The 24,974-nt window shown below is 46.9% G+C and overlaps 1 protein-coding gene across 2 annotated transcripts in view; it reads right to left on the bottom strand.

Moving 5' to 3' along the window:
* Positions 1-8,716: 8,716 nt before the first annotated feature.
* Positions 8,717-24,974, bottom strand: part of LOC144163203 (uncharacterized) — a 251,910-nt gene continuing 235,652 nt past the window's right edge. For both annotated transcript variants that reach the window (XM_077694039.1, XM_077694040.1), the window contains exons 11-14: positions 23,890-23,971; positions 17,591-17,741; positions 16,689-16,929; positions 8,717-15,065 (exon numbers count right to left, since the gene is read on the bottom strand). In XM_077694039.1, coding sequence (XP_077550165.1) covers positions 14,836-15,065; positions 16,689-16,929; positions 17,591-17,741; positions 23,890-23,971 — 704 coding nt within the window. In that variant the 3' untranslated portion in view covers positions 8,717-14,835. The remainder of the gene's footprint in view (positions 15,066-16,688; positions 16,930-17,590; positions 17,742-23,889; positions 23,972-24,974) is intronic.

Raw genomic sequence — 24,974 nt, 5'->3', positions numbered from 1 at the left:
ATGTGGTAATGCATTTCTCTATGGCGAATCTGAAGTAATGATGAATAAACATGCCGAAAACACCCTATTCAAACATATGTAACGAAACGCTAGAACAAGTAGAAGATTATAGCTACCTCGGTCAGTTCACCTCGGCTCATCCCAACCACGACGAAGAAATCTAGGCGCAGAATTGGCATTGGCGGGGGTTCGTTCGGCAAACACTGCAAATAACGAAAAATTATAAGCTACGTCTATCCCTGAAAAGGAAAATAAACAGCGTGCTGCCGGTGATGACGCACAGAGCGGAAAGTTGACTCCTTACTAAACAACTTGAAAAAAAACTTACGTCGGCTCAATGGGCCATGGAACGAATAATGATCGGAGTAACACTTACAGATAGGAAACGAGCTTCTTGGATCAGATAACAAACTAGAGTCGAATATATCATGGTTCAAATAAAGAAAAAGAAATTGACTTGGGCTTGCTGTGTAGTGAGACGAACCGACAACCGGTCGACTACCAGGATGACAGAGTGGATACCGAGGGACGGTCTAAAAAAGAGGAAGGGCAATTGCCTGATGGGGGATGAACAAAGAAAATGCGGATGCAAAGAATCGGCTCGAGTGGCACGGGACAGGAGCCGGCAGAGGGCGATGAAAGAGGCCGTCGTCCTGCAGTGGACCTACTGACAATGTTGAATTGTTAGGAAAGCATGAAAAATAGGGACAAATATGCGAACGCAAAAAACACATTCGCTACTCACGATATCAGAAGCGTTTGAATCACATATAACATCCGAAGGTTGTTGGTTCAGATCCCCCCACGAGCGACGCATTTTTCATTTTTCCCTGTTTCATTCTCAACTAACAATTCCCACGTAATCTGCAACGGTTTTCACATCAATTAAACGCGAACTAATGGTGTTATGCTCTAATACTTAGTGCACGTTTTTCTCTCTCTTTGTTAAGCCATTAAAAAAGTTCCGGCGTTTTTGCAGCCGCCCCAATCCGTAGGGGCGATTTTCCGTGCAAGCCGGGTGAACTTCCCAAGCGTTGTGGTCCCACACAAGGGCCGAGCGCCAGGGCGGGGAGTCGCTTGCACCTATTTTGCGGGTAGGTGCCCGGCGCCAAGGCATACGAATGCACATGGTGACTTCCACAGCCACGGCGGACGCTCACCTCGCAACCGCCTGTGGCAGGACATGCCACCAGACTCTTTCACCCCCGGCATTGCAGCAGCGTGGCATGATGGCCGGGGGCCCCGCCAGATGGACAAGGGTCAGGGGGCCCTCGCAAGGGTGAAGGCAACTTTCCAGGCGCGAATCCCCCTTTCAAGGGTCCATACTCGACCAGGGACGCCAGTACCCATTAAAGAAACCGGCTGGTGCGCGGCGGTATGCGGATTCGAACCCGGTACCTCCCGCATACGAGGCGAGTGCTGTACCTCTGAGCCATCACTGGGGTTTTTGAGAAAATAAATCATTTGAGAAAATGCTTGACTCCATTTGAGAAAATCGTTGACTCACCATTTGAGTTGGAAACGATTTGGTTGAAAACCATTTTAGAAAATGGTTGACCAACGATTAAAAACAAAAACAGTGTTTTACTGACGCTCGACTGGAGGGCCAGTCTTCATCGGAGTAACGTACAACCGAGAAGCACGCGTGCTTATATAGGCGCTGAAGGTGTGCTACAGTGCACCCTTGTTAAAAAGTACGATTGCGTGTTGGGGCGAAGGAGGACAGAAAAAGAGGGCACTATACTTTTGCGTACAAACTTTCGTGCGTCATCCTCACAAATTCTCTCCCCTGCAAAAAAGAAAGCAACGTTTGGTCGCGACAGCAAATGCGCTTCCGCGGGCGCCCGCAACAAACTCTTTTCTAAAAAGCAAAGCTCATTTCATGTTCATTCCATTGAAGAAAAAAGGTGCGAAGCTGGTGAAAAAGACACCACGTACGGACTACAGGAATCAACAAATGGTACAGCCAACGTCTCAGCATACGAAATGCAAAGCATGCTGGCTGACAGGCTCAACACATACAAAACGGAGGACGGCGGTGACACACCCATTTCTGAAAATGCCAATGATGAGCTGCGTGACGAATGGCACAGAGGTTCACAAGTTAACAGAAGTCCTCGGTGCGGAAGCGTTAGCTAAACAACCACTTACAAGAACACGTAACTGCAGTAGCCACATATGTCTTGAGCGAAAGTTACCATAAAACCGGTCACTAGTGAAACTTACTCATTGCACAACACCACAAGAGGTAGTGTGGCTAACGAGGCAGCACCGTCACACAAGATGTCATGAAGGCTGTTTTAGGCACGTGCACAAAATCTTCACCGACAAAATAATCAGCGCTGAAAAAACACAACGCCCACCAATTATATTTTTACGTTCCAGCGACACGTAAATCAAGCGTTGTAAAGCTGTTGCTCCGAAAGAGTTCGTTATTAGGTAAACGTAGGCTTAGGCAACCACTCAGCCAAGGTTTCTCTACGGCGCCCGGATCCAATACTACCGGGCGTATTCATCGTTGTCGGCACCGACATGCACCTAACAATGCCAACGAGATCAATACCTTATTCCCAACGTCCCAGTCACTTTACTTGTGCAGGCAAGTTGTGTCCGCCGGTAAACATGAGCTTCATGAATATTTACCACATAGGCGCATAAGCAGCGAATTGAGAACAAATGAAGGCCTGGAGGTAGAGACACGTGTTAAAACATAAAGCCTCCGTACAGTCACTGCTCTTTTTAAAAAAATACGGGAATTTTTCAGAGCGAAGCTCTTTAGGAAATCGTAATTTTTTGTGTCCGCAATCGGAAACACCAAGATTGTTGTTCTTGTTGTTGTTCCTTTTTGTTTTTGTTTGTGGCGCATACCCACTTGGGGGATTGGCCAGGATAGGGAAATATATTGGGGCTAATGTGCCCGATTTAGGAGACTAAATTTTGGAGAAAAAAAAATTGTTGATCAGAATAATTGCACAACAAATACAGGAATTTGTAGAATGAAAGAGTGCACTATGCAGGAACTTGTTGTCGAGTGCGCGCACGTGAGCGCGGGCCTCGCGGCGACCGCCCGGCAGCTAACAAAACAAATAAAATGCCTAGCGCTCGTGTGTGCGTGCCTCACGGTGACTGCCCAGCGTCGTCGTCGCACGTTTGCAAGCCGGGCATACCCACTTGGGAGATTGGCAAAGATTTTCAAAAAATAAAAAATAAACTCCAGCGCTCACCGTAATCGTGGCAACGCTTGCTCGGAACGAGAACGACGCGTCATAGCGTACGCCCCTCCAAGGAGCTGTCCAATGATCACCTCCAAAGAAATGAGGGAAGCTCACACTTTTGGTGACAATGGTGGAGTAAAATCGTTGCGGCAGCGGCCAAAATACAAATCAGCTGCAATAATGGGCCTAAACCGTCGTGATGGTCGCGAAGGTTGCATGCAGCTTCGCTACCTTCAACTCGCACGTGGTAGGGAGAGCTTCTTTCATTTTTTTTTCGGTTGTGACAAACAAGCTCAGGGTAACTTCCTGTGCTGAACCTAAAGCAACCGCCCCTAAACAATACAAAGTAGTCGCACAGCTTTGGCATATGTCCTAGAGGTTTTTCCTATTCCGAAAAAGCCGTACCTACTGTGAGTGCGCATATCTGCTTAAGAAGACACTGATATTTGTGATCTTTGTTTCGCAATCTTCTATGATCAAGCTCGCAATTTTTAAGCATCAGTGAAGTGAGCCATAAACATTGCAATAGAACCCAGTGGAACAAACTCCATACAGAATAGGTCATGCTCTGCGTCCTTCCTGGCATTTTTCATTGAGGGCGTTTCTAAAACGCCGGCTGGTGACAGCGATCTTGCATGCGTCTTTTTCGTTGCAATGGCTACAGCCGGCTGATTGCCAGCGGAAAGGGGTTGCGTCGTGCTTACGGAAACAACCTAGCAGAAGATGGTTGCACTTTCTGGATCATTCTGCGCATGCTAACTATACTCTCGCTCATTTCGCCGCTTCCCAGCGGGATAAGGCACTGACCAACCGATCGGTCGACGCTTCCACGATAGTATAAAAACTTCGGCCGCTATGCACGTGACATGGCTGGTGAACAAAGGTAAAAGTGCAGCCAAACGAGCACCGCTGTCTCTTGTGGTTTCTAAATGCTTGTCAAGGTCCGAACTGCCTGGTTTTAACTCCGCCCCCTGGGCAGAAAAGCGAGCTTTCTTCATGCAGTAGATTTGAATGGCCCCTTTCCCGCGCGAAGGATTTCCGTGGCATCAACGCTGACCATGCACTCGCGACTAATCCTACTGCGGGCAACGTTCCTTCAAAATCAAACCACGTTTTTAGGCCTACCTGGTCTTCGCCCATCTTCACAGCTGTCAAAACGTTAAATACGTTTAAAAATACTCACCTGTACTCCGGAAGTTGCAGTATTCACTCGAGCACACTTCTCTCGAGCATCCGCTTGGTTTACTCGCCGTACCCACGGATATAACGTGAAGGAATATTTATGCCACCTCCATTGCTTGCAACGCAGAAGCGTGATTGAATGTAGGCATAGTCGTGGACAATTTAAATACGAACCGCGGAACGCATGGCCGAAGATACCGGTGCCGTCACCAGGCAGCGGCCGTGGAAAAGAGACGGACATGCGCAGTTGAGATGTCGGGAGCGAGGGTGCGGGCCCCACTGCGATATTTTGCCCTCTCCTCGCTCGCATATTTGCCTTGTGGCCATGCCGAAAGAGCGCTGCAAGCACTACAAGTACTACCGCCGGAGCAGCTGAGGGTGTTAGCAGTGTTAGTCTTGTGTTAGTCGTGCTGAGAGCAATGCGGCGCGTAATTGCTTGCAGCTGCGGCCAGTGCTTGCATCCGAAACGCGTGCACGTTCTCGTAAGACATACATTTGAGTTCATCCTGCTTTCTTAAAGGAGACCAGCGCACAGAAATTAAGACAAATAAAAAATTACCCCACCTTCCCGCGAGGGGAACCGTGTGGAGAAGCCACGCATCTTGGGGGTTCACTTGGTGTTTCCGTTGGGTTGATTCTCTAATTGCGTGAAACGTGTGAGGAACGCGTATGATGTATTCTTTATTTCTTTGGCCGGTGCTGGAACGACCACGGCTATGACGCAACGTGGCGCGGCTATGACGCAACACAATCCAACACAATCCACTTTTATCCAATCCAAGCCAAGCCAAGCCAACCCAATCGAATCCAATCCAATGCCCCTCGCGGGAGAGTGTTCGCTATCGGAGAGGAGAGGGGATGAGCGGCGGAGAGCGCAGCTCGCGCGGCGAGGAGAATGGGGGAGGGGTGTGGACGGACAACAACAACGCCGTATGGAGGGACAAGGCGAGTGAATGAGATGCAGTCGCATCTAAAATAATAGCATGCTCCCTAATTTCTGATGGCACTGCAATGTTTTGCGTTAGCGGTGAAGCGGCTCGGGTATTGAACAATGAGCTGGCCGCCAAGAACGCGTTTTAGATGCGACTGCATCTCATTCACTCGCCTTGTCCATGCAGCGTCAGCGTTGTTGTCGTCCGCCCCTCCCCCATTCTCCTCGCCATGTGAGCTGCGCTCTCCGCCGCTCACCCCCTCTCCTCTCCGATGTCCCTCTCTCGTCCACACCCCTCCCTCTACACTATAAAAAAAATAATAGTTAGCGGCGCCCGGTTTCGATCCCACGACCCTGTGGGCGGAACGCGAGGCACATGGTGCTCTTCCCACTGCGCCACAAAACCGAGACAGAATCAATTGCTACGAACGCGCCTTATATCCTTGACTCATTCAAACTACGTCAAGAAGCTACTGATACAACGCATGATGGGGCAATGATTAACACTTGCAATAAAAGAAAAGAAGCTCCCACTTACAGCAACAATGATGGAGTAAAGGTCGTTGCGACAGCGAAGCCCCATGCATACCACTTAGAAAGATTGACCAAGATTGGCCAATAAAACATAATAATAATCATAAAATATAATAATCATACGCGTTCCCGACACGTTTCACGCGATTTCAGAATCAATCCAACGGAAACACCAAGTGAACCCCACGATACGTCGCATCTACACAGGGTTCCCCTGGCGGGGAGGTGGGCGCAATTTTTTTGTTTGACGCAGTCATGACTTCCCGGATTCTGTGCTTGTAGAAACAATAAATATACCACCAAAATTCCTATCCAATGATATATATTAACTGTAAGCGTTGTGTAGACTGGCATAATTACGGGCAGAATTTTAATATTCACAAAAATTCGGAAGCTAGGCAGATCTAAGCATTTCATAGGCCAGTTGCTCTTGCACAAGAATGTTGGCGGCCAGATCTTTTTTTTTTTTTTTCGCAGGCACCTTAGTGCTGGTAGAAATCTCTCGAACGGGCAGCACTGAACATGGTTTTGGGCGTGACCCAGGTTTCCATCGTTATTTGCTCAAGTTACTGCACCTCACATGCAAAGCTATGTCAGCAATGTGACACCAGCACAGACGGGGAGAGAGAGAGAGAGAGAGAGAGAGAGAGAGAGAGAGAGAGAGAGAGAGAGAGAGAGAGAGAGAGAGAGAGAGAGAGAGAGAGAGAGAGAGAGAGAGAGAGAGGGGGGGGGGGGGAAGAGAAAAGCTTTTATAAATATATGCACACAGACCTGCTTAGTCCTCACATAACAGAGCAACTCTGGGGATGTACGCCGCCAGTGATGTACGCCGCCAGTTGCCTTTGTTATTCGGTAATGCTTGTTGTGGTCAGCCATCCTTTGTTGGGTGTGTTTGTAGTGTTGTGTATGGTTGCGCAATTCCAGAGAATGTGATGTTGGTCTAGTATGACGTTACATGTGTAGCAAGTAGGGGGTGGTGTGTCAGGACCTCATCATATCTTGTGTGGTCTAGCTGGAGTGTCCAAGGTGTCCGTTTGAGCTTGTCTTATTAGTGTTGCTTGGTGTCTTGAGAGCGTTTCAGAGAGCTATGGCAGTTCCTTCCTTCCCGTAGAGTAGTCCTTCAATTCAGATGCCGTCGTGACCATGAGCGTTTCATTTGTTTCGAGGTTGGCAGAAGCCCGGGCTGCGGCTTCTCGGGACAGCTTATTAGCTTTTTCGTTACGTGTCATTCCTTCGTGCCCACGTATCCAGTACACTGTTACAGCTCCCTTGAGGCTGTTGTTGATGGCCGTAGCTATGGGTCGTGGCAGTTCCATGCTTAGCAGTTGGTGACAAACGCTTCCGTGTATATGTACGTGTGCTTCCTGGGGCTGGATGTGTGGGCAATGGCAGTGGCGATGGCTGTGAGTTCAGCCCAGATGGGTTCCATAGGAGGGATGCACTGCTGGTGCTCCAATTTTCCTTTGAGGTCAGCTTATGCTATACTTAATCCTGTGTCTGTTACTGCTGCGCCTGTGTATACGTGATTGTTGAATTAGTACGCAGCTGCTTGTTTATGCGGGCGCTCGTGTGCGCCGATCAGGCAGTGCCCGCAGTCATCTCGCGCCGCATTGCTAACAGTTGTTTTCAGCGGTCTTGCGGCATGGCGACAAGGCAACCATGGGAGCTAGGAGAAGGCAACTCATCGCAATGGGAGACGCGCCCTCGCTCCCGACATCTCAACTGCGCATGTCCATAACTTTTCCACGGTTGGTATCTCCGGCTGTGCGTTCCGCCGTCGGTATTTGAATTGTCTCTGACTGCACATGAATCTCTCAAGCTGTAGGCTAGCCCGCTGACCGGCGGAAATGCGTGCACAGTCCTTGAACCAACTGGTGATCATCATATGCGGCAGACACCCGCGGGGGATTCTTTTCTACTTGTTTTTTTTTGTGCTGGTTATAGTAAGTTGATACGTTAGGCCTCAACTTTCCAAATCACTGATTTTCGCCTGCAGCGCGTGTTTCGCGTCCCGTTACAGTTTTTAACTTTGGGACCCCAGTCTTTATAATAACATTACTGTACTACGTTTTGTCAAATGAATAATAAACTGAAACTGAAACTGCTATGAGAAACACTCTGCTGTGGATACAGGCTTACGAGTAAGCCAATAACAAACTAATTTTAGTGATTACCAGGTGGTCGAAGTATCGTTTATCCCACCCTGTGAGCCATTTTGTGGAGAAGCAATTCCATAGCAGTAATCACCTGAAGTTTCTGGCATCTAATGCTTCGCATTACACTTAGTTTTCTCGGCTCCAAAGCTTTATCCGTTCTTTCCGAAGTGCTACATCTACGGCGAAACGGGAGATTAGCGATGAACAGATATTTCAAGGATAAAAATATCATAACACCCAAAGCTACCTGCAGATAAATGAAACAGCACGAATGACAAGGAATAGAGAGGGAACACCAGTGCGTTGATTTCAATCGCCTTCAGTTCGAGTTAGTGCTACGGTGTTGCCTAATTCTTTCTTGTCACCGAGCTGTTTTATTTCCCATGATGCTTCACTAACTAACCCAAGCTTCCACGCTATCTACAGTAAAGGCGTGACTGGTTTTTGCAAAGGATGGAAGCGCTAACACAACAAGGACAAGCGAGTGGACTGTCTGTCCCCTGGCTCGTCCTTGTGGTGCTGGCGCTGCCATTCTTCACCATGTCCTACCAACAGACCCAAACCAGCACTCTCGTGAATCATTACTGCTCACCTCGTTATTCGAACCACCTCTTCCGCGTCCCCGGCGTTGGCTAGGAAGCCAGCTCAGAACAAACGGGGGAGAAGGGGTGACGAGGGAAGCAAGAAGGTGGCTCGTGTTGTTCGTGATGGTACGGCCTTTTTATTGCAATTCATTTTTTCGCTTACAAAACAGCACGCAAAGAATAAAGCAAAAAAATGAAGCACGCCAGTACCACAGACGACAAGAAGATGAAGTTTCTGCGAACAGGTCGGACACACAGAAATTCCCTTCACTTTTACAGGGGTAAATGGTGCGTACGAAATCAAAAGGCGTTACCATCTCCTCGCCTAAATCAATCAATACTGAACATGAGAAAAAGTGTCCCGCCTGCAGGCCAGAGATGCTCAACGGGTCTACGCGTGACCACAAAACAAACACAATGCGGTGAAAGACAATCACGACAAGAGGCACGGTCAATAGACATCAAAAATGAGATTACAAAAAGACTTCCAACGCCGATACCTAGATAGCGTCGAAAGGCCCATTCATGTTGGGGAAAAACATCACACGAAAAAATTCCACAAAATTGTAGTTGAAGAACAACGCTCGAAAACTAGAGGAGAAATCAATGCACTCGTAATGTAAGCAAGTTCTAGTACAGTGCTATACAAGACAAACACGGTAGTACATCGGCTGACACTCCGGAGAGAAAATAGGCTAATCGGTGGGATTTAATGCTCACGACAAGTATCGCTACCACTTAAAGGCCCCGTTGATCCAGGCTGCACCCGAATGCATAACACATGCCAGCACCCAGATTATTGGTACAACTGAGACTTCAGAGTTACCAAAACGATAACATGCTGATCACTGCTATCGGACCGTAAAGGAATGGAGCCACAGAGCAATAACAGAGCGTTATCGAATGGTATTGTTGAAAAGAACTAACCTTGGCAAAACTACCGGTCATTAACCCTACAGCACACACCAGTGCACGACGACTCTGGATAGTGAGGATTAAATTTCGCGAGATTTACGCCTCATCTAAAGGTAAATGTAAGTGCTCGAACACGCTCATTTCCTTGAAATCGACAAATTCCTTAAGTCCGGGCATGTGGTGTTTCTTGAAACGCACATGCGGACAGCTCGATCGCAAACCTCGCCCTAGATACCAAGAGCGGGCATGAAAGAGAGAAGTGCATATTTAAAACAAACCACCAAATGACGTTTATTACGGAATTACGGCTTTTTTTGATAAAGAAAGTGACGTTACATCGCTCAAAGAAAAAACTCACTTAGGCCGTAGGAGGCTCAACCTTGTGTTTCATGACGAAACTTTTAAAACCTGTGACAATGACTTATGATAGTGCTGTAGGCTCATATCTACTATTATCTTACTTTCCCTAAAGAGGGGTAGGGTAAGCGTCGCCTCCTATACGAGTCGTCTCGTACACGTGTAAACGGGGTACTAGACACTTATCTGCACAACAATCGTGACTCCATTCCTTTCCGTAGTCGCTTAAACTTACAAGAAAGCGGGAAAGCCCCGAAAAAACGTCGTAAGCACCCAGTTACAGCCGCACCTCACAGACGCAACACCGGTTAAAGAAATATATACTTGGGCACTTAAAGAGTGCGCGCTATTTGTCAAACCGATGCTGCATCTGCGTACCCGGAAATTACAAGACAACATACCGGCAACGCCTGGACCAAGATAGCCACTTCATGAAAACATCAGTCTGCATTACTGAAAATGAAACTGCAGAACACATTCAACAGGGTCACGAAAGAAATTTACCGGGCGGAGCTTTTCGGTTATGTGCCCGTGAGAACCAAGCTGTGAAGCTTGTACATATGGCACAGCGACCTCCTCAAGGAAGCGCCAGTACGCCACTCCCTACCGAAGCTAGCTTCAGAATTCCGTGGAATATTGTAAATCTTGGCAAGCCGTTACTTACTAATTAATAATTTTGATTGCAGTACTGGCGTTCCAAATCTTGCAGTCCTCGCTACTTGCACCGGTTCTAAGGGCGTAAAGTTCACCAAATCCGTCGAACAATATATACGCTAACTGAAATGCGTGTTGAAGGTCTGCTTTCATCCTTCAAAGTACCACACAAAAGCGGTGAAATGAAAATTATCTAGCCTTGCAAAGATTCTCTTCACCACCACAGAAAGGAGGCACTCAAAACACACGCATTCATTCGCACACAAAAACAAACTAGGCCCTCTCATGTCTCGGAGAAAGGCCGGGCAGACGCATTCCTGCGTTCGGCGCACACGTCGAGCGAACGCGTCAGAAACGCCCTGCCCAGTTGTGAGCCTCTGTTCAAGTTGTGTTCGGCGCGGCCACCGCGCGTTCAGACGCTTCTAAAGTCCTAGATTAGGAACTATATTTAAGTCAGGGGACTTTATCACGTTACAAAAAGTATTTACTAAGCGGAGTAATGAGAACTGACGTTATCGAGATTTGTTCCAGGAAAAAAGGCGACCTGCTGTTCAACTGTGGAATATGAAGTGAAAGGTCTGAGTATTCTGCAGTCTTGAAATGCAAGAGACAATGCTAAATATAAAGAAACAGACTTGCAATAACCCGGAATAGATCACGGCTAAGCTACGATCATTTATATTTAAGTTTCCTGCGGGCTTGGGCCCACTAACGTTTATTGCCGCTAATAAAGCATAACGACCTGCACAAAAAATAGACTTTCCCCAACGAGATACGAGCCAACAAAACATTCAGGAGAATGTTGCCACCATTGGTGCGGGTTCAGTGCAAAGTGTTCTGAACGGCATGCTGAGCACTGGCTTCCACAACGTTAACCTATGCAGACCGTCTAAATAGTTTAAGAAATGCTCCCCAGCTAATCAATCTACCATTTGGCATTAAAAAAACAGCTGATCCTATTCCTTCAAGGCGAGCTTCAAAGCACAACGCCAAAACTTGCGCAAGATGATGATTTAACCAGTTTCACTGACATACGTGAATTATTCATTGCGGAAAGTACTGCTAATGTTAAAATCTGAACCCTTAAAATCTGATGAAGCAGCCGCAGAGCGGTATATCGAATTTGGTTCATCCACGGTGCGGCCTCCAGAACCGACACAAAATCAGCGGCAGCCGATTTGATCCCTCCTAGCGGTCACCGGAACAGAATACAGAATACGCAGCAGCCGAATTGATCTGCTGGAGCGGCTTCTAGAACAGACTATAAAATGAGTGGCAGCTAGTTTGATCAGTCGGCGTGGCCCCGGAACAGGTATTATAATAGTTGAAGCCGATTTGATCTGTGAGGCCCCCCGAACAGAATATAAAATGAGCGATAGCCGATTGATCTGATGGAGTGGCTCCCAGAACGGAATACAAAATGAGTGGCAGCCGATTTGGCCCATCGGAGCGGTGCCCGGAACATTGAAGAAAATGAGCAGTGGCTGGCACGCTAAGGCCTTCGAGGTTAAACAGACAATGAGCGGCGACCCATTTACTTTTCCTAACCAAGCGCTGCTGCGTTGGCGGCATAAGCAGCAGAACCAATGAGCGGAATTCAGTTTGCGGCGCCGGTATGCTAATGATACTGTTCAAAGCTAACGCAATCGAGTTCAGCTAAACTTTTGACACCGTTCCTAACTGTATGACATCACCACGCCGCAAATCACGTCACATACTGTCTTTGTGAAGAACCTTGTCTTGTTCAGGAATTTGCTCTCTGTTAACAACGGCATCTTAAAAGTAAATGAGACGCTGATAATTCTCGTTTTGCTACAAAATCACGCAACAAAGAGTTGACCGCAAAATGTCTCGCTTGGAGCTAGATACTGATACACGCTTGCGCAACTTTCGAAAAAACACGTACTCAAAACTAAAAAAAGAACCACAACTTTAAGGTGAAAGCTAAAAAGATACTTCCAGCGGTTTTTCCACTCGGCATTGATATTCACAGAAGTTTAAATACACAATTTGTGGGATAGCGAGCTAAAGAAAACCTGAACACCACACCTCGCAAACCAATTTATGTACAGACTGCGAAGAAGGTGATGTACGAGTGTAGGCTAATGATGAAAAAGAACACCGCAGTACTTGACACAGAAGAAAATTGTTGCATAAAATCACAACAAAGTCGTTAGTCGAGAAATGAGTTGACGTCACACTATGGCAATGGTTACTGAGTGAACTCATAGTCTGCCTTCAGTTCGAACTCAGGCTGACAAGACGACTACGCACATTTTTTGCTAATCAGTACAGCCTCCAGAAGGTCTGCATGAGCTTTATGTCACGTTCTATTTCTGAACGACCACTACTCAATATTTTGATCTTAAAAAGTAGGATGCCGACGGCGGCTCTACAACTGTTTGTAATAGAGCTTGAATTATCAGGAGACTATAATTTGCGTATGGTTTCAGATGAACAGTACGAATAATTCATGTTGAAACGTTTCAACTTCCTTGCTTTTGCAATTTTTTTTATCTTAGAACACTACACCCACACGAACGCATCCTTTTAAAAAAAATGTTATCCGTCATTGGGGTACAAGGGAAAGCATAGATAATAGTACTGTTTCAAAAGTGACACCACGTTTCAACAGCTGACTTTTGGCATAGTTAGGTTCGTTACTAATATTAATCTGCTAGTGCATAAATCCAAAACACGTAAACGCGTTCCGCATTCGATCTAGGTGTTTGCTTCACCAACGCAAGAACGAAAACACGCTTTAATACCTACCACTTTCACAAGAAAAAACGAAGGACATGCTACATTATCTATTTACTACAAAATATTTTGGCGTATATGCATCACCAACATCAGTCGTAGCACCTGCGAAAGGGCTAGTAACAATCGGATCGGGAAGTGATTGCGACTTCGACTTTTTTAGAAGCTGCGTAATGCTTATCCGAAGCGCAAAAAGTCTCATTTGGGGAAAAAAAGGTAGGCTCAGGGATGTGACCACCTTCTTTGCATGCCACTCATTGTTGCCGAGCTCTGAAAACATACTTGAAAAGATCATTTTGTTCCATCACGCTTTCTAGTTCTCAAAAAGAACATGTTCTGAAACAACTGTGCTAGTTCAAGGTAAAGTGCATTTACAGATTGGACGGCCGAGTTACTTGACCTGCGCAAGCTTCACCATACGATGTACCTTACCGTTTAGCCACACTCTTTCAACAAAAAGAGTTCAAAGAGTTTCCATAGCTGACACGACGTGCTCAAATACTTTTGTAGAACAATACAGATGCTACTGCGCTGCGAGGATAGTTCAATCATCATCCTTCAAGCCAAACAAAAGTTAACCATGGCGAGATGTGAGAAGGGTGGTTACGTATTACTGACACCTCACGGAATCGAAAATGCTGTAAACCAATGCTCAACGGTCACAGCTCAAACGCTTGACAATTTACCTAGCAGAATCTGTTCAGACATGAGTATCGACATGACCATCGCCATGCTAAATATGATTTTGTGAACAGCACAGCACAATTGTGCCACGCGAATTTCACATTAATCTATATGCACTTGCAGTACAGCAAAAAAGTGGCAGAAAAATTAAACCACAACTTTGACACAAACCTGCCGGGTGTTGCAAGATGCGGTAGTTTGGAAACACAGCCACAACACAACTCAGGACGACCACGTCACTTCGGTCAGGCCCGGAGACTAAGAGGTAAAAGCACATGTACAGCTCCGAAGTGTTGTACTCTCTTGAATCCTGTAGGACATTTCCGAAAGGCCTTATCTCAGCATTGAGCGCACTACGCGCGAAAGCTTGGACTAATATCTCCACAGTCGATAGTCAATTCAACTGGAACATGGAGATCTCGCTTTTAATTACGGTCTGTCATCTTAGAATGTACTGGCACCTGACAATGTGAAAGAGAGCATACGTATTTTCATTTGGCAACCCAATTTAAAAAGAAGGCCGGAAGAGAGCGATAAACGTACGACCTGGCGAACGCAAGACGACAGCGACCAGCGTCGCAAACCCCGAAATCACCCATTTCTTGGTGAAGACGGAAACAACAAATTTTTCCACGGTCCGGTGACTACGCCCAGAATAGGCTCCTCTTACGCCAACAAGATGTGGCTTCCACACAACATTTATACACGGCCAGATACAGAACAACACACTGTTCGTCGGCGCTTTCAAGAGCCCAGTGGCAATGGCGGCCACCTTGTGCCCATTGTACACAATCTCTTTAAGGTGGGGTTGACCCGTCAGAGGAGCCCATGTAATGGATGGATGCTGCAAACGTCTGCTGCTACTACGTCCGGAGGAAGAGTTCCGACTTGCTGGAGACGGACGCGCGGCTGCTGGACGTGTGCATGGCAGCCAGCCGCTTCCGCGTAAGTCGCCACTTCCGGTTAACGAAGAGCAGCATGCAGCAGGAGCCCAGGATGACGGCCTGCACGACTCCGATCAGGCTCGCCAGCGTGTAGACGACGGGACGGGTGAGGCACACTGCGTCCCGGGGCATCCTGTTCTGGGACACACCTATGGTTAGAGAGCAAAAAAAACATAAAAGAAAGGGGGCAGAAAGCAGAAATAGGACCGTATTAACGCACCACCGAACCTACAGCAAGAAACATGAATAAGCTTACTCTACTCTTTAGTTTTTTTTACTTTATTTTACTTTACTTTACTGTTTTACTTTACTCTTTACTTTTACTTTACTGTACTTTACTCTTTACTTTAATCTTTACGCTTTGGTATTTTAATGCACTTTACTGTACCTTTCCCATATAGTTCTTTAATGTACGGCGCTCTACATGTTGCTTGTATTTCCATAACTCAAACATTAGAATTTCCATCTTGTTTGATTTCGCTTCTTCATTGTACTGTACCAAAGGGGGCTGGGGCCTCGTCAGGCTTTGTAGTTTTTAGTCCCAGCCTGCCTCCTCGTACTGCTGCGGAAATAAAATCTTCGAATCTTTGAATAACAATGATCGCAACATCCAAGCCTTTTATTAACTAACAGCAAAGTATCCCTCTCTCTCTCTCTCTCTTTCTTCCTCTCTCCCTTTTATACTTTGCTATCGAAACATTCATAAAAACCACGCCCACTCGAGGCAGTTCGTAAGTATCCGTCTGCAAAACTGTGCCACAAGAAATAAGGGCACCGAAAAAGATGAACACACAGTTCTGTATGTTACTCTAGGACACACTAAAGGGACACAATGTTATGCCCCTTCTAAAAGGCATAAATTTGCGTCTAAGGGGCATAACGTTGTGTCCCTCTAGTGTGTCCTCCTTCATGCGTGTACTAATGGGCTGCACTTTTCTTTTTTGGAAGCAACTGTGACAACTGACACTTTAGTGGTTGTCTCAATAAAAAGAGCGCCTTCTTAGTGGGAGAGTAGTCTGGCGAGCATCTAAATAAATTGCACAGCATTCATGAAGGGACTAAACATGGGACAAAAAACACTGCCTGCTGTTTCATTCCACAACTTTGCGGAACAACCACAGCTTTCTGTTTGTGACAAACAAAGCGTTAAGCCGGCGTGCTTTTCCCACTGCTAGGTTCCTTAAGTCGTCGATCAACTTCTGGCTGACTGAGGCAGCAACGAAATTACAAAATCGACCGTTCATTATTTTTTATCCATTACACCCTGCCAGCCACCTGTGGGCAGTACTGGTAAATTTTGCACTCATCCAGAGATGTTCAATCAACCAAATCAACCAAAACAAGGCACTTTTCTTGATTCCTGAAGAAGACAGAAGAGGCGGGAAACAATAAAGATGCCCGTTACGGCGAGCAAGTGTGGTTACCAACAGGAGTGGAATTTTAAGCAATGTGTACTCAAAGGGGTGAGCTAACAATGTATGGCGTCCTGAAAAACGAACTCGCGTTTATTTATGACACTACGCAGTAAAAGATTTCTGGGCGCCAATTCCTGTGACAATACGTGGCAATGCGTTGCTTTCTCACGGCTAACATTTTTTTTGAAAAAAAAAGTTTGCGTTCAAGAAAAATTGCCATTCCGTTCATTGAACGCTTCGGTTTAAAGTGGTCTGTGGCTGATGCTCCTCAAATGTCAGTGGCCGCCCTACAGAAGCAAAGACTACACAGACCCGCAACGAAGCGCCTATAAAAGCCCGGGAGTGCGCGAGACTTACCTTTAGAGTCCCGTCCGAACGCTTCTACGTCGGATGATGCCTGAGGCGATGGAGTCAGGTTGTGCACAACGAACAGCGCCGTCTCCATGGTGACGTCAGTGACAACGTCACCCGTCTGCAAGTCCAACGCTTGGGTGTCTGCACTGGCTGATCTCCGCCTGCGGCCGGCGCGGTTTCCTTCCGTAGAGTGCTGCTGGTCATCCGCCCCTGAACCACCGCTGCCTCCACCCGGACACTTGGGCTGCGACAGCACCGGAGGTGCGCGGGAGAAAACATTTCACGCTGTAAACGAGCAGAGATCGCCAGCCAGCTGGAACCTCGAGTTCTCCGAGTCTTCCAGAAGGCTTTCGCAAAGAAGGCGTATGTGATTTCTCCATGGCCAGGTGATCAGACTTAAGAAATTTAAACATGAAGGTGCCATTGACCACTAGTACTACATAACACTTCATAAATCCTTCGGAGCGTACTTTATACAGACATTTTGTCACATTCCTATTTAAGTGTAAATCAAAACTAAAACAAGTGGGACTACAATCATGCTTATGAAAATGCCGGCCCGTTCGTTTGGTTAAAATGCTGATCACTCACTCCTACACCCACTCGCTCACTCACTCACTCACTCGCTCACTCACCCACTCAGCTCACGAGCGCCACGATGATAACGATACGTCGTGATTTATGTGTTAGTGTCCTAACTATAAGAGAACATGATAAATCATCGTCCTCATAATGGTCATCGCCGTCCTTCAATTCTTTATAAAAGCAGACGATGCTGATGATGGCAATAAATATAGGCTGTGGCGGAAATTGTACGTAGGGCAGACTTTTCAGGGAAGTTGGCATAAATGACTATCGATGGTAAAGAACGGCCATGCACAAACCAGAGGGGCTGAGGTTCTCACCGGCGGACAGACGTCGAGGCAGAAGGACACGGTCATCTGGAACTTGACCGTGCTGTCGGATGCGAAGCGGAACGCTTGAAAGGGAGCCATCAGGGATTTGGAGCCAGCCATTCGTTCAAACCCTTGGAATACGGCAGGCTCCACGGGGCAGCTGCGTGGCAAACAAGCATGATCACCTGACCGAAGCTGCACCATCTGCCAAAGGCCGTTACCACGCTGTAATAAACATCATTACCTCCACCACGGCACCGACACGAGTGCCCGATGAGTCTCCAGGGGTTACTTGGCGTTAGAGATAAAACATTTGCAGCAGAAATCTGTATCTGCTGAAAAAAATGCCTGCTTTACATTTCTCTGCATTTTTGCACGTTTTAGAAGGGAAATTTTTAGAAAGGTAGACCTGAACAGGGCACCAAAATTACCAGAATACTAATTGCCCTCCGGCACTTTACACTTGCAGGGCGAAGTGTCAGGGTCAACAACCAAACCAGCGCCGCAATCTTGAAACCACTGAAGGCTTGAGCGAGTACAAGAACATGATGTACGCGTACCCGCTCTAAAGAAAAACACAACAAAAATAGATGACCCGGAATATTTCCCGAAAAATCACAGCAGTAAACAATGTTCCGAGCGAATATTCTGTGGCTTTTCATATGCACGTTACCCCGAGGGCATAGTTACTACCACATCCGGGGTTCCCTTCCGGCAACTAGGCGTTACCAAAAGCTATACTTGTAGGCATTTGCCATTTTATGATGGATGTCCAGCGAACCGTGACCCCGATTGCAGTGTAATCTCAAGCGCGCAGACAAGCTGAGACCCACGATCGAGCAAGCCCGGATTCACACTGTTCCACTGTGTTTGCCCCCACATCCCTCCACTATCTAACATTCTCCCCACCGATAGAACTAAACGTAGGATAAAGCGAGCCGACGAAACAACAGATTCTAGCCAAACCAAAAACTGAAATAGCAGCAATGCAGCGTTCCCCGGGACAGGAGCCGCCACACCGCAGCGAACGTGTGACGGATACCTGACAGGCGAACCACGCACAAGCCCGCATCATCACCCGGGTCCTCAGCTGGAAGAAGCCGACCGCGTGATTAATATCCACCGGCAAGACAAAGCATTCTACAGACAGCGTAAACACGCACGGCTCACGTCGTCGCACGAGCGTGACGCGTCCGCCCCTGTAATCTTGGAACATGGCGCCAGAAACACGACCGGTGGGACCTCTCACGTCGCCCAGAGCAGCCGCTGCGCGTTCCGGGTTGTGTTGAGGAAGGAACGCGGCGAAGAGGAGGATGAGAAAGGGGAGAGCGCATCCCAATAACGCGAATACGTCCAGCCTGCCCGAATTCCGAGCATACCATCCGGGCAGGAAAACAATTTTCTGTGGTCTTTTCTTCCTCGCGCCTATACGGCGACGCTGCTATGTCGCGGCAGTACGCGTGTGGCTGAGATGCTTGCGGTTGTTGCGTTGGATTTCAATATTCCTTTTCCGCGCGCTTCTGGCTCGCGTGCTACTACAGGAAAAGTCGTAAATGGCCACCAACAAATGAGTAGACACCAACTCGACTAGTACCTTTGACACTGTCCCCGTCGTAGTCTGTGAGAGGCATGGCGAACTAACTCAAGAGATTAAGGAAGCCCTGCATCAATTCTGTAAACTAAATTCTGCTGAGGCTGATTTTACAACGAAGCTGTTACCCTCCCATTGGTCGGGATTTTTCATGCCGTCCGGGTTGATAAAGGGGAAGACAATGGATGCGATCAGCAGCTCACGATACCTCAGGGAGCAACAAATGAAAAAACACAAAAATTCCACGTGAACATTTGAAACACAAAAGCTTCAAGATTACGAACACGTGCGCAGAAAGCCGCCGATCACGCGAACACGGCCGTTCGGCAACGCATCAGCCGGTGTAGCTCGAAGAAGCAACGGGGGACGGTAACTGGAAAAAAATTAAAGCCGTTCCACTCAATATGAAAGCTGCCAGAAGTGCAGAGCAATGATTCGCCATAAGGGGCTGCAGTACCGCTAACCCCTCACTTCTACCGCCCAATGCAATTCAAATTTCCCGCCTTCGCAGTGCCCGCGCGCTCCCCCTGCCTAAAACTGCGCCAGCGGGACTTCTTTTCTTATTGCACTACCACTTTTTTTTCGCTTACTATCGTAAAAACCAACCCAACGAGCGTTCCTAACTAAATGAACGCGGACGTTGCCGGTTAAATACTTATATTTTTCCTCAAATATACCTATAGCTTTTTTTGCGCTAAACAACGGGGAGGTGTATGACAGGCGCCAACGATTTACGAGTTTCGAACGCTTATGACTATTTACACCGCTTGGCTTTCGAAGCCTATGGCTTATGCCACAACGACAGCCGCTACGACTGAACGCCCTGTGGCTGTTACTTGGGCACAGCAAGCGAGGCTATTTACTTCTGCAGTATTGGATGTCCTCTCAATGTGTTTAACGAGTTTATAACATGGCGCGATAAGTCTGAAGAGGAAACTTCGACACATCGTGATCACCTAACCAGGTGTACACTTAATAAACCTTTGATTGATTTCTTTATTCCCGTAACGCAGAAGGAGTGCGTACAGAGAAGTTGCTCGCGTTGGTTCAGACTATTTTCATAGGTTGCCCTCTCTAAAGAACAGAACAAGACATAAGTTAAGGAAAATAACTTAATAGCGCATTTACTTCACGTTCAAACATAGCAGATCCTTCGGTACCTGAAAGATTCAAACTACCCACAGCTGTCATTATGCCCTCAAAATTTCATCCGTGTTTCTCGTTACCAAAACCTGCCTTGATTTTCATTAAAAACTGTCTTCCACACCTCGTTCTCATTTCTTTTATAATACGTTTCTGCGTTCCCGAAGTAAAAATTCGGGTTTTAAGCAGCGACGCTGCACCTGAATTGCAAGAATAACGCCGTAGTTTGAGTCTAAAAGATAATTTTTACCACCAATATCTTGACACACGGAATATTCGATTTGCGCCTGCACTCTACACACACTCATTGTGATAGGGACTTAAACCAACGAACTTTACCTTGAATCTAGACCAGTGCTTTCACATCACATTGGTGCATGTTCAGTGACGCCTGTTTTTTTTAATGCTTTCTGTGCCTCAGTTGAGGCCTAGATCATAACACTACTACAGGAAAGCCAATTTCACACAATATGTTTCTGCAAAGGGCACATCAGCATAAAGGCGACGATGATGATGGTGGCGATGTTGATTATAATGCTGATGAAACGCGAACCGCCTGGAGCAAAAAACTTTGGCTGATTCCTCTGTCATAGAAATCGCTAAAACAGTAAAATAAAATGCGCAGCGAAATCTGCAGCTGAAATGATTTGCGGGTCGGCGGCTGCCTTGTGGGTGTGCTTGGCGAGCGACGCCCTGTTCGCGGGTCAATTCCGCAAAGGTGTACTGGTGACATTTCCGGGACGAATATGACGTCAGTGAAACCTTGGTGTATCCCAGAATAAAACACTTTCGTGTTAAAATATAACACCCGAAAACGAACAACCCTAAAATAGCGTACTCTTAAGTACTAAAGGTTGCTTCCCCTCAAGAAGAACCTGTGTGCAGGGGTGCACCCTTTACAGGCCCCTTGCTTCGTTTTTCTGGCGTCACTTTTGTGACAGATATGACGACGGAGATATCTGGGTGTTCCCGGGAATAAACATTTTCGTGTTAATATGATTCCCATCATCGCAATCGAACCTCGGTACCTTGCGTTATGAAGCTGACGTCTATCCGATTATGCCATTCTGACACGGTCGAAGAGTTTGGATTCCGGACTTCGAATTTAACTCAGGATGCATTGGAGAAAACTTCGCGCTTTTAAGCATCGTTCTCATAATACAGGGGTATTGATTTTTTCACAGCCCGCAGAGCTTACGTCGGTCTGATATTTTATGGCTGGGAAGACCGTAACACTTGGCCCTTGTAACCCTCACGTAACACTGGGACCTGTAACGCGGAGCTTAAATACGGGTCTTATTAAGTTTCGTTTGACTTGAACTAAAAATTCCAGAACAAGCTATGAGTGAATGAAAGCCTCCTTTAGCAAAAAAAATCATGTCTAACTAAGCTCAGAGGTACAGACGCCCCTCGGAGACCCGGGAAATAAGTGATAACGGGCTTTTGTTCTTGATAAAGAATAGGCACTCTTCAGTCAGTCCGCTCCTGTCGGCCACAAAACCTTTGTTCCTGTTTTTTTTTTATCTGTAGTTTAAGTGTTGCCTGATTGCTGACGGAGAAGATTGGCGGGCTCTTGTATTTAGTTGTACTGCACACGAGCACACGATACTGAACGCGAAAATCGGAAGGCCACGGCACACCCTTTGTGCTCGCTAATTAGCTTATGTGGCTGCCCCGTCTTGCATCTCCCAGCGGACGAAAGCGGCGACGTTATAATTAGCCACGCGGAGTAGAGTTTCAGAACGCTGGAAGATGCTGCGTCTGTGCCCGGTTGGGACTTGCCGATGATTGCTAGGACAGCATTTGCTTTCGTTGTTTTCGATGAAACTAAGGCTCGTATATGCGTCATGCGGTACACCATGAAAGGGCGAATTTTGTAGCGTGGGCTACACTGGCCGAGGTTGAGCAGTTTCGCGTGGCTCCTGGAGAGCCGTGCTGCGCATGCGCGAGGAGCAGGGACATCTCACGGCGCATAGCTGGGGCGCCGAGCCGCCACCACCGCCGCGATTGGAATGAATTGTATTGGATTGGATTAGAAATCGTTTTAGCAGCAGTAAGCATAATAATCAGCTAATCCTAGACAACCAGGGAACCTAAGAATAACCAGCTGAACGTTAGCTCACGCTACGTATATCCTGGAATAGCCCAGCTAAGCCACTGCTACTTTTTCAGAGTTCAGCAAGAACTGGGGTTGATTCCTCTGTCATAGGAATCTGTAAAACACGAAAGTGAAATGTGAGGGAAATCTGCAGCTGAGCATGATTTGTGGGTCGGCGGCGCTCCTGTGGGTGTGCTTGGCGAGCGACGTCCTGCTGGCGCGTCGCTTCTGCAAAAGTGTACAATCGTCATTGCCATGAAGGATATGACGTCAGTGAAATCTTGGTGTATCCCAGCTTAAAAATTTTTGTGTTACAATATAACACCCGAAAACGAACAACCCTGGTATAACGTACGCTTTAGTACTAAAGGTTGCTTCCCCTCAAGAAGACCCTGTGTGCAGGGGTGCACCCTTTACAGGCCGCTTGCTCCGATGTACTTGGGTAGTGTTAAAAATAAAGGATCATGTCTTGTCTAGATAGCATCATGCAGCATTGCTTTGACGCGCTGTTGCAACCATTTCGGTACTGGCAGGACGGTAATTACTGTACAGGCGAGGGCTATGCGGAGAGGCAGGGTAGTTTGTTATCTAAGGTCCAATTAGCAGCGGCAGTTTCTGCGCATCCCATACGGCTTACTCAGCGCAATCATCACTGAGGCTGGAGCCTGGTGACTGCGATTGGTGCTGTGATCACTGGTTGGGCACGTTGAAGAAAAACTCTCGGGCTATCTTCACTAAGATGAAGCACCAGGAGGGTTGAAGCATGCAGTGTATAAGGGTATTCTTGGCGCCTTGGTACTTTTGCCAACAGAGATGAAATCGTTGAGAGGTAGACGTATACAGGTTTGCTATAATAGTCAAAAGACTATTATAGACTATTATTACTTCGTGCTTCACAGACAAAAGTCTGTGAAGCACGAAGTTCTCTGGTGTGAGGCGTAAACGAGTGTGCCGGTGTTTTTTTATTAAGCGCGTTACGAAGCGTTCCCGCACGAGGCGTCAACGAGAGTTCCGGTGTTCTTTTTAGTACGCGTTATGTTCTAGCGCGAGGAGTACTCGAGTTTCCCGGTGTTTTAGTTCCGCGACTAGATGAGACGACGATTACGACGACGACGCAGACGCCAATACCACCAACTGTAACGGGCTTCACCCCTAAAAGTGTTGCGAACCAGGCCATAAATCATTCTATGAAAAAAAAAAAAACAACTGAGCGTCTTTGGGTCATACTGCGAGCTATCTGGAGCACCGCCAAGATTTTGAGAGCTCAGGCTGGGTTATTCTACACAAAGGCGAGGCACGCACAGAGCATATGTGGCTGTGCATTGCGAAAGACGTAGGATCATATTCATTCTCGTCTCTCCTGTGTAGAATGGTACGTAGGTCCCCGTTAATAAAGGAAGCGAGCGTAAATGTACAATCATAACGGCGCACAACGTCCACACACAGAGGCTGAAAGAGATGAGAACTGTGCCTCACCCTTTGTCGTCAAGAAGCAGGATGGTCTCGGATCCTTCACCGCTGCGCGCAGTCAACGAGCTGCCGAAGATCCCGAAAACCGCTGCGAACAGTAAAAAAAAGAAGGCGGAGAAGTCAACAAAAACAATCGGGCAACTCTTCAACAAGGCTACTCAAACTCTTTCTTCCCGGAATTGGTTTATTTTAGGTCGCGCGACCAAAACACAGCCATATCACATGGCTTAAAAGCGTGAGAAATATCCTAGTATAACACAATTCAACACTATTAACAAGAAATGTGGATGTAAATCCTGCCATATTTTTAGTTGTATTTGAAATACAGTGTGTCTGGAACAGTACTGCCCTATACGAAATGCAATGCCATATGTCTGTAGTTCCTCTATTAGACACAACTGATACGTACGAGACATCGACGTTTCCTAAGGAATACCGTGTGGTCTAAATCTAACGCCACTGGATCAAGTGATCCAGCGACTTTAGCTCGAGGCATCTGCGGAGTATACAAATTTAACTCGCGAAGTCCCAGTAATAGCCAAAGACGAAGTTGAAAAGGCTCTCAACGCCATGAGATGAGGAAAAGCTGCCGGTGACGACGACATAACCGTGGATCTTTAAAAGAATGGAGCAGATATTGTACTGGAAAAGCTTGATGCACTATTTTCAGAAAGCGTACAGACTGTAAAAGTGCCCGTAGCCTGGAAAAACCCCAACATATATTTCTGATTCACAAGAAGGTGAGCACCAACGACCTTAAAGGCTGCAGACCCATCAGCCTGCTCTCAGTTGTATACAAGCTGTTTACCAAGGTAATAGTTAACCGAATTCGTAACAGCCTAGATTTCCGTCAGCCCAGACAGCAGGCTGGTTTTATGAAAGGATACTCAGCAATGAATCACATCCACATCGTCAATAAAGATATAGAAACGTCCGCAGAGTATAACAAACCCCTTTACATGGCTTTTCACACCGCAAGAGTGCTGGAAGCATTGAAAGACCAGGGGATAGAGGATTCATACATAATACTCCCTGACTACATATACAAAGGATATAGGGGCAGGATAAATTTTCACAAGCCAAGCAACAAA

Source organism: Haemaphysalis longicornis, unplaced genomic scaffold (assembly GCF_048455015.1).
Source record: "Haemaphysalis longicornis isolate Haplotype H1 unplaced genomic scaffold, Haemaphysalis longicornis Haplotype H1 scaffold_12, whole genome shotgun sequence".
NCBI lineage: Eukaryota > Metazoa > Arthropoda > Arachnida > Ixodida > Ixodidae > Haemaphysalis > Haemaphysalis longicornis.
The sequence above is the reverse complement of the archived record's forward strand: the minus strand, read 5'-3'. Positions and strand labels throughout refer to the sequence as shown.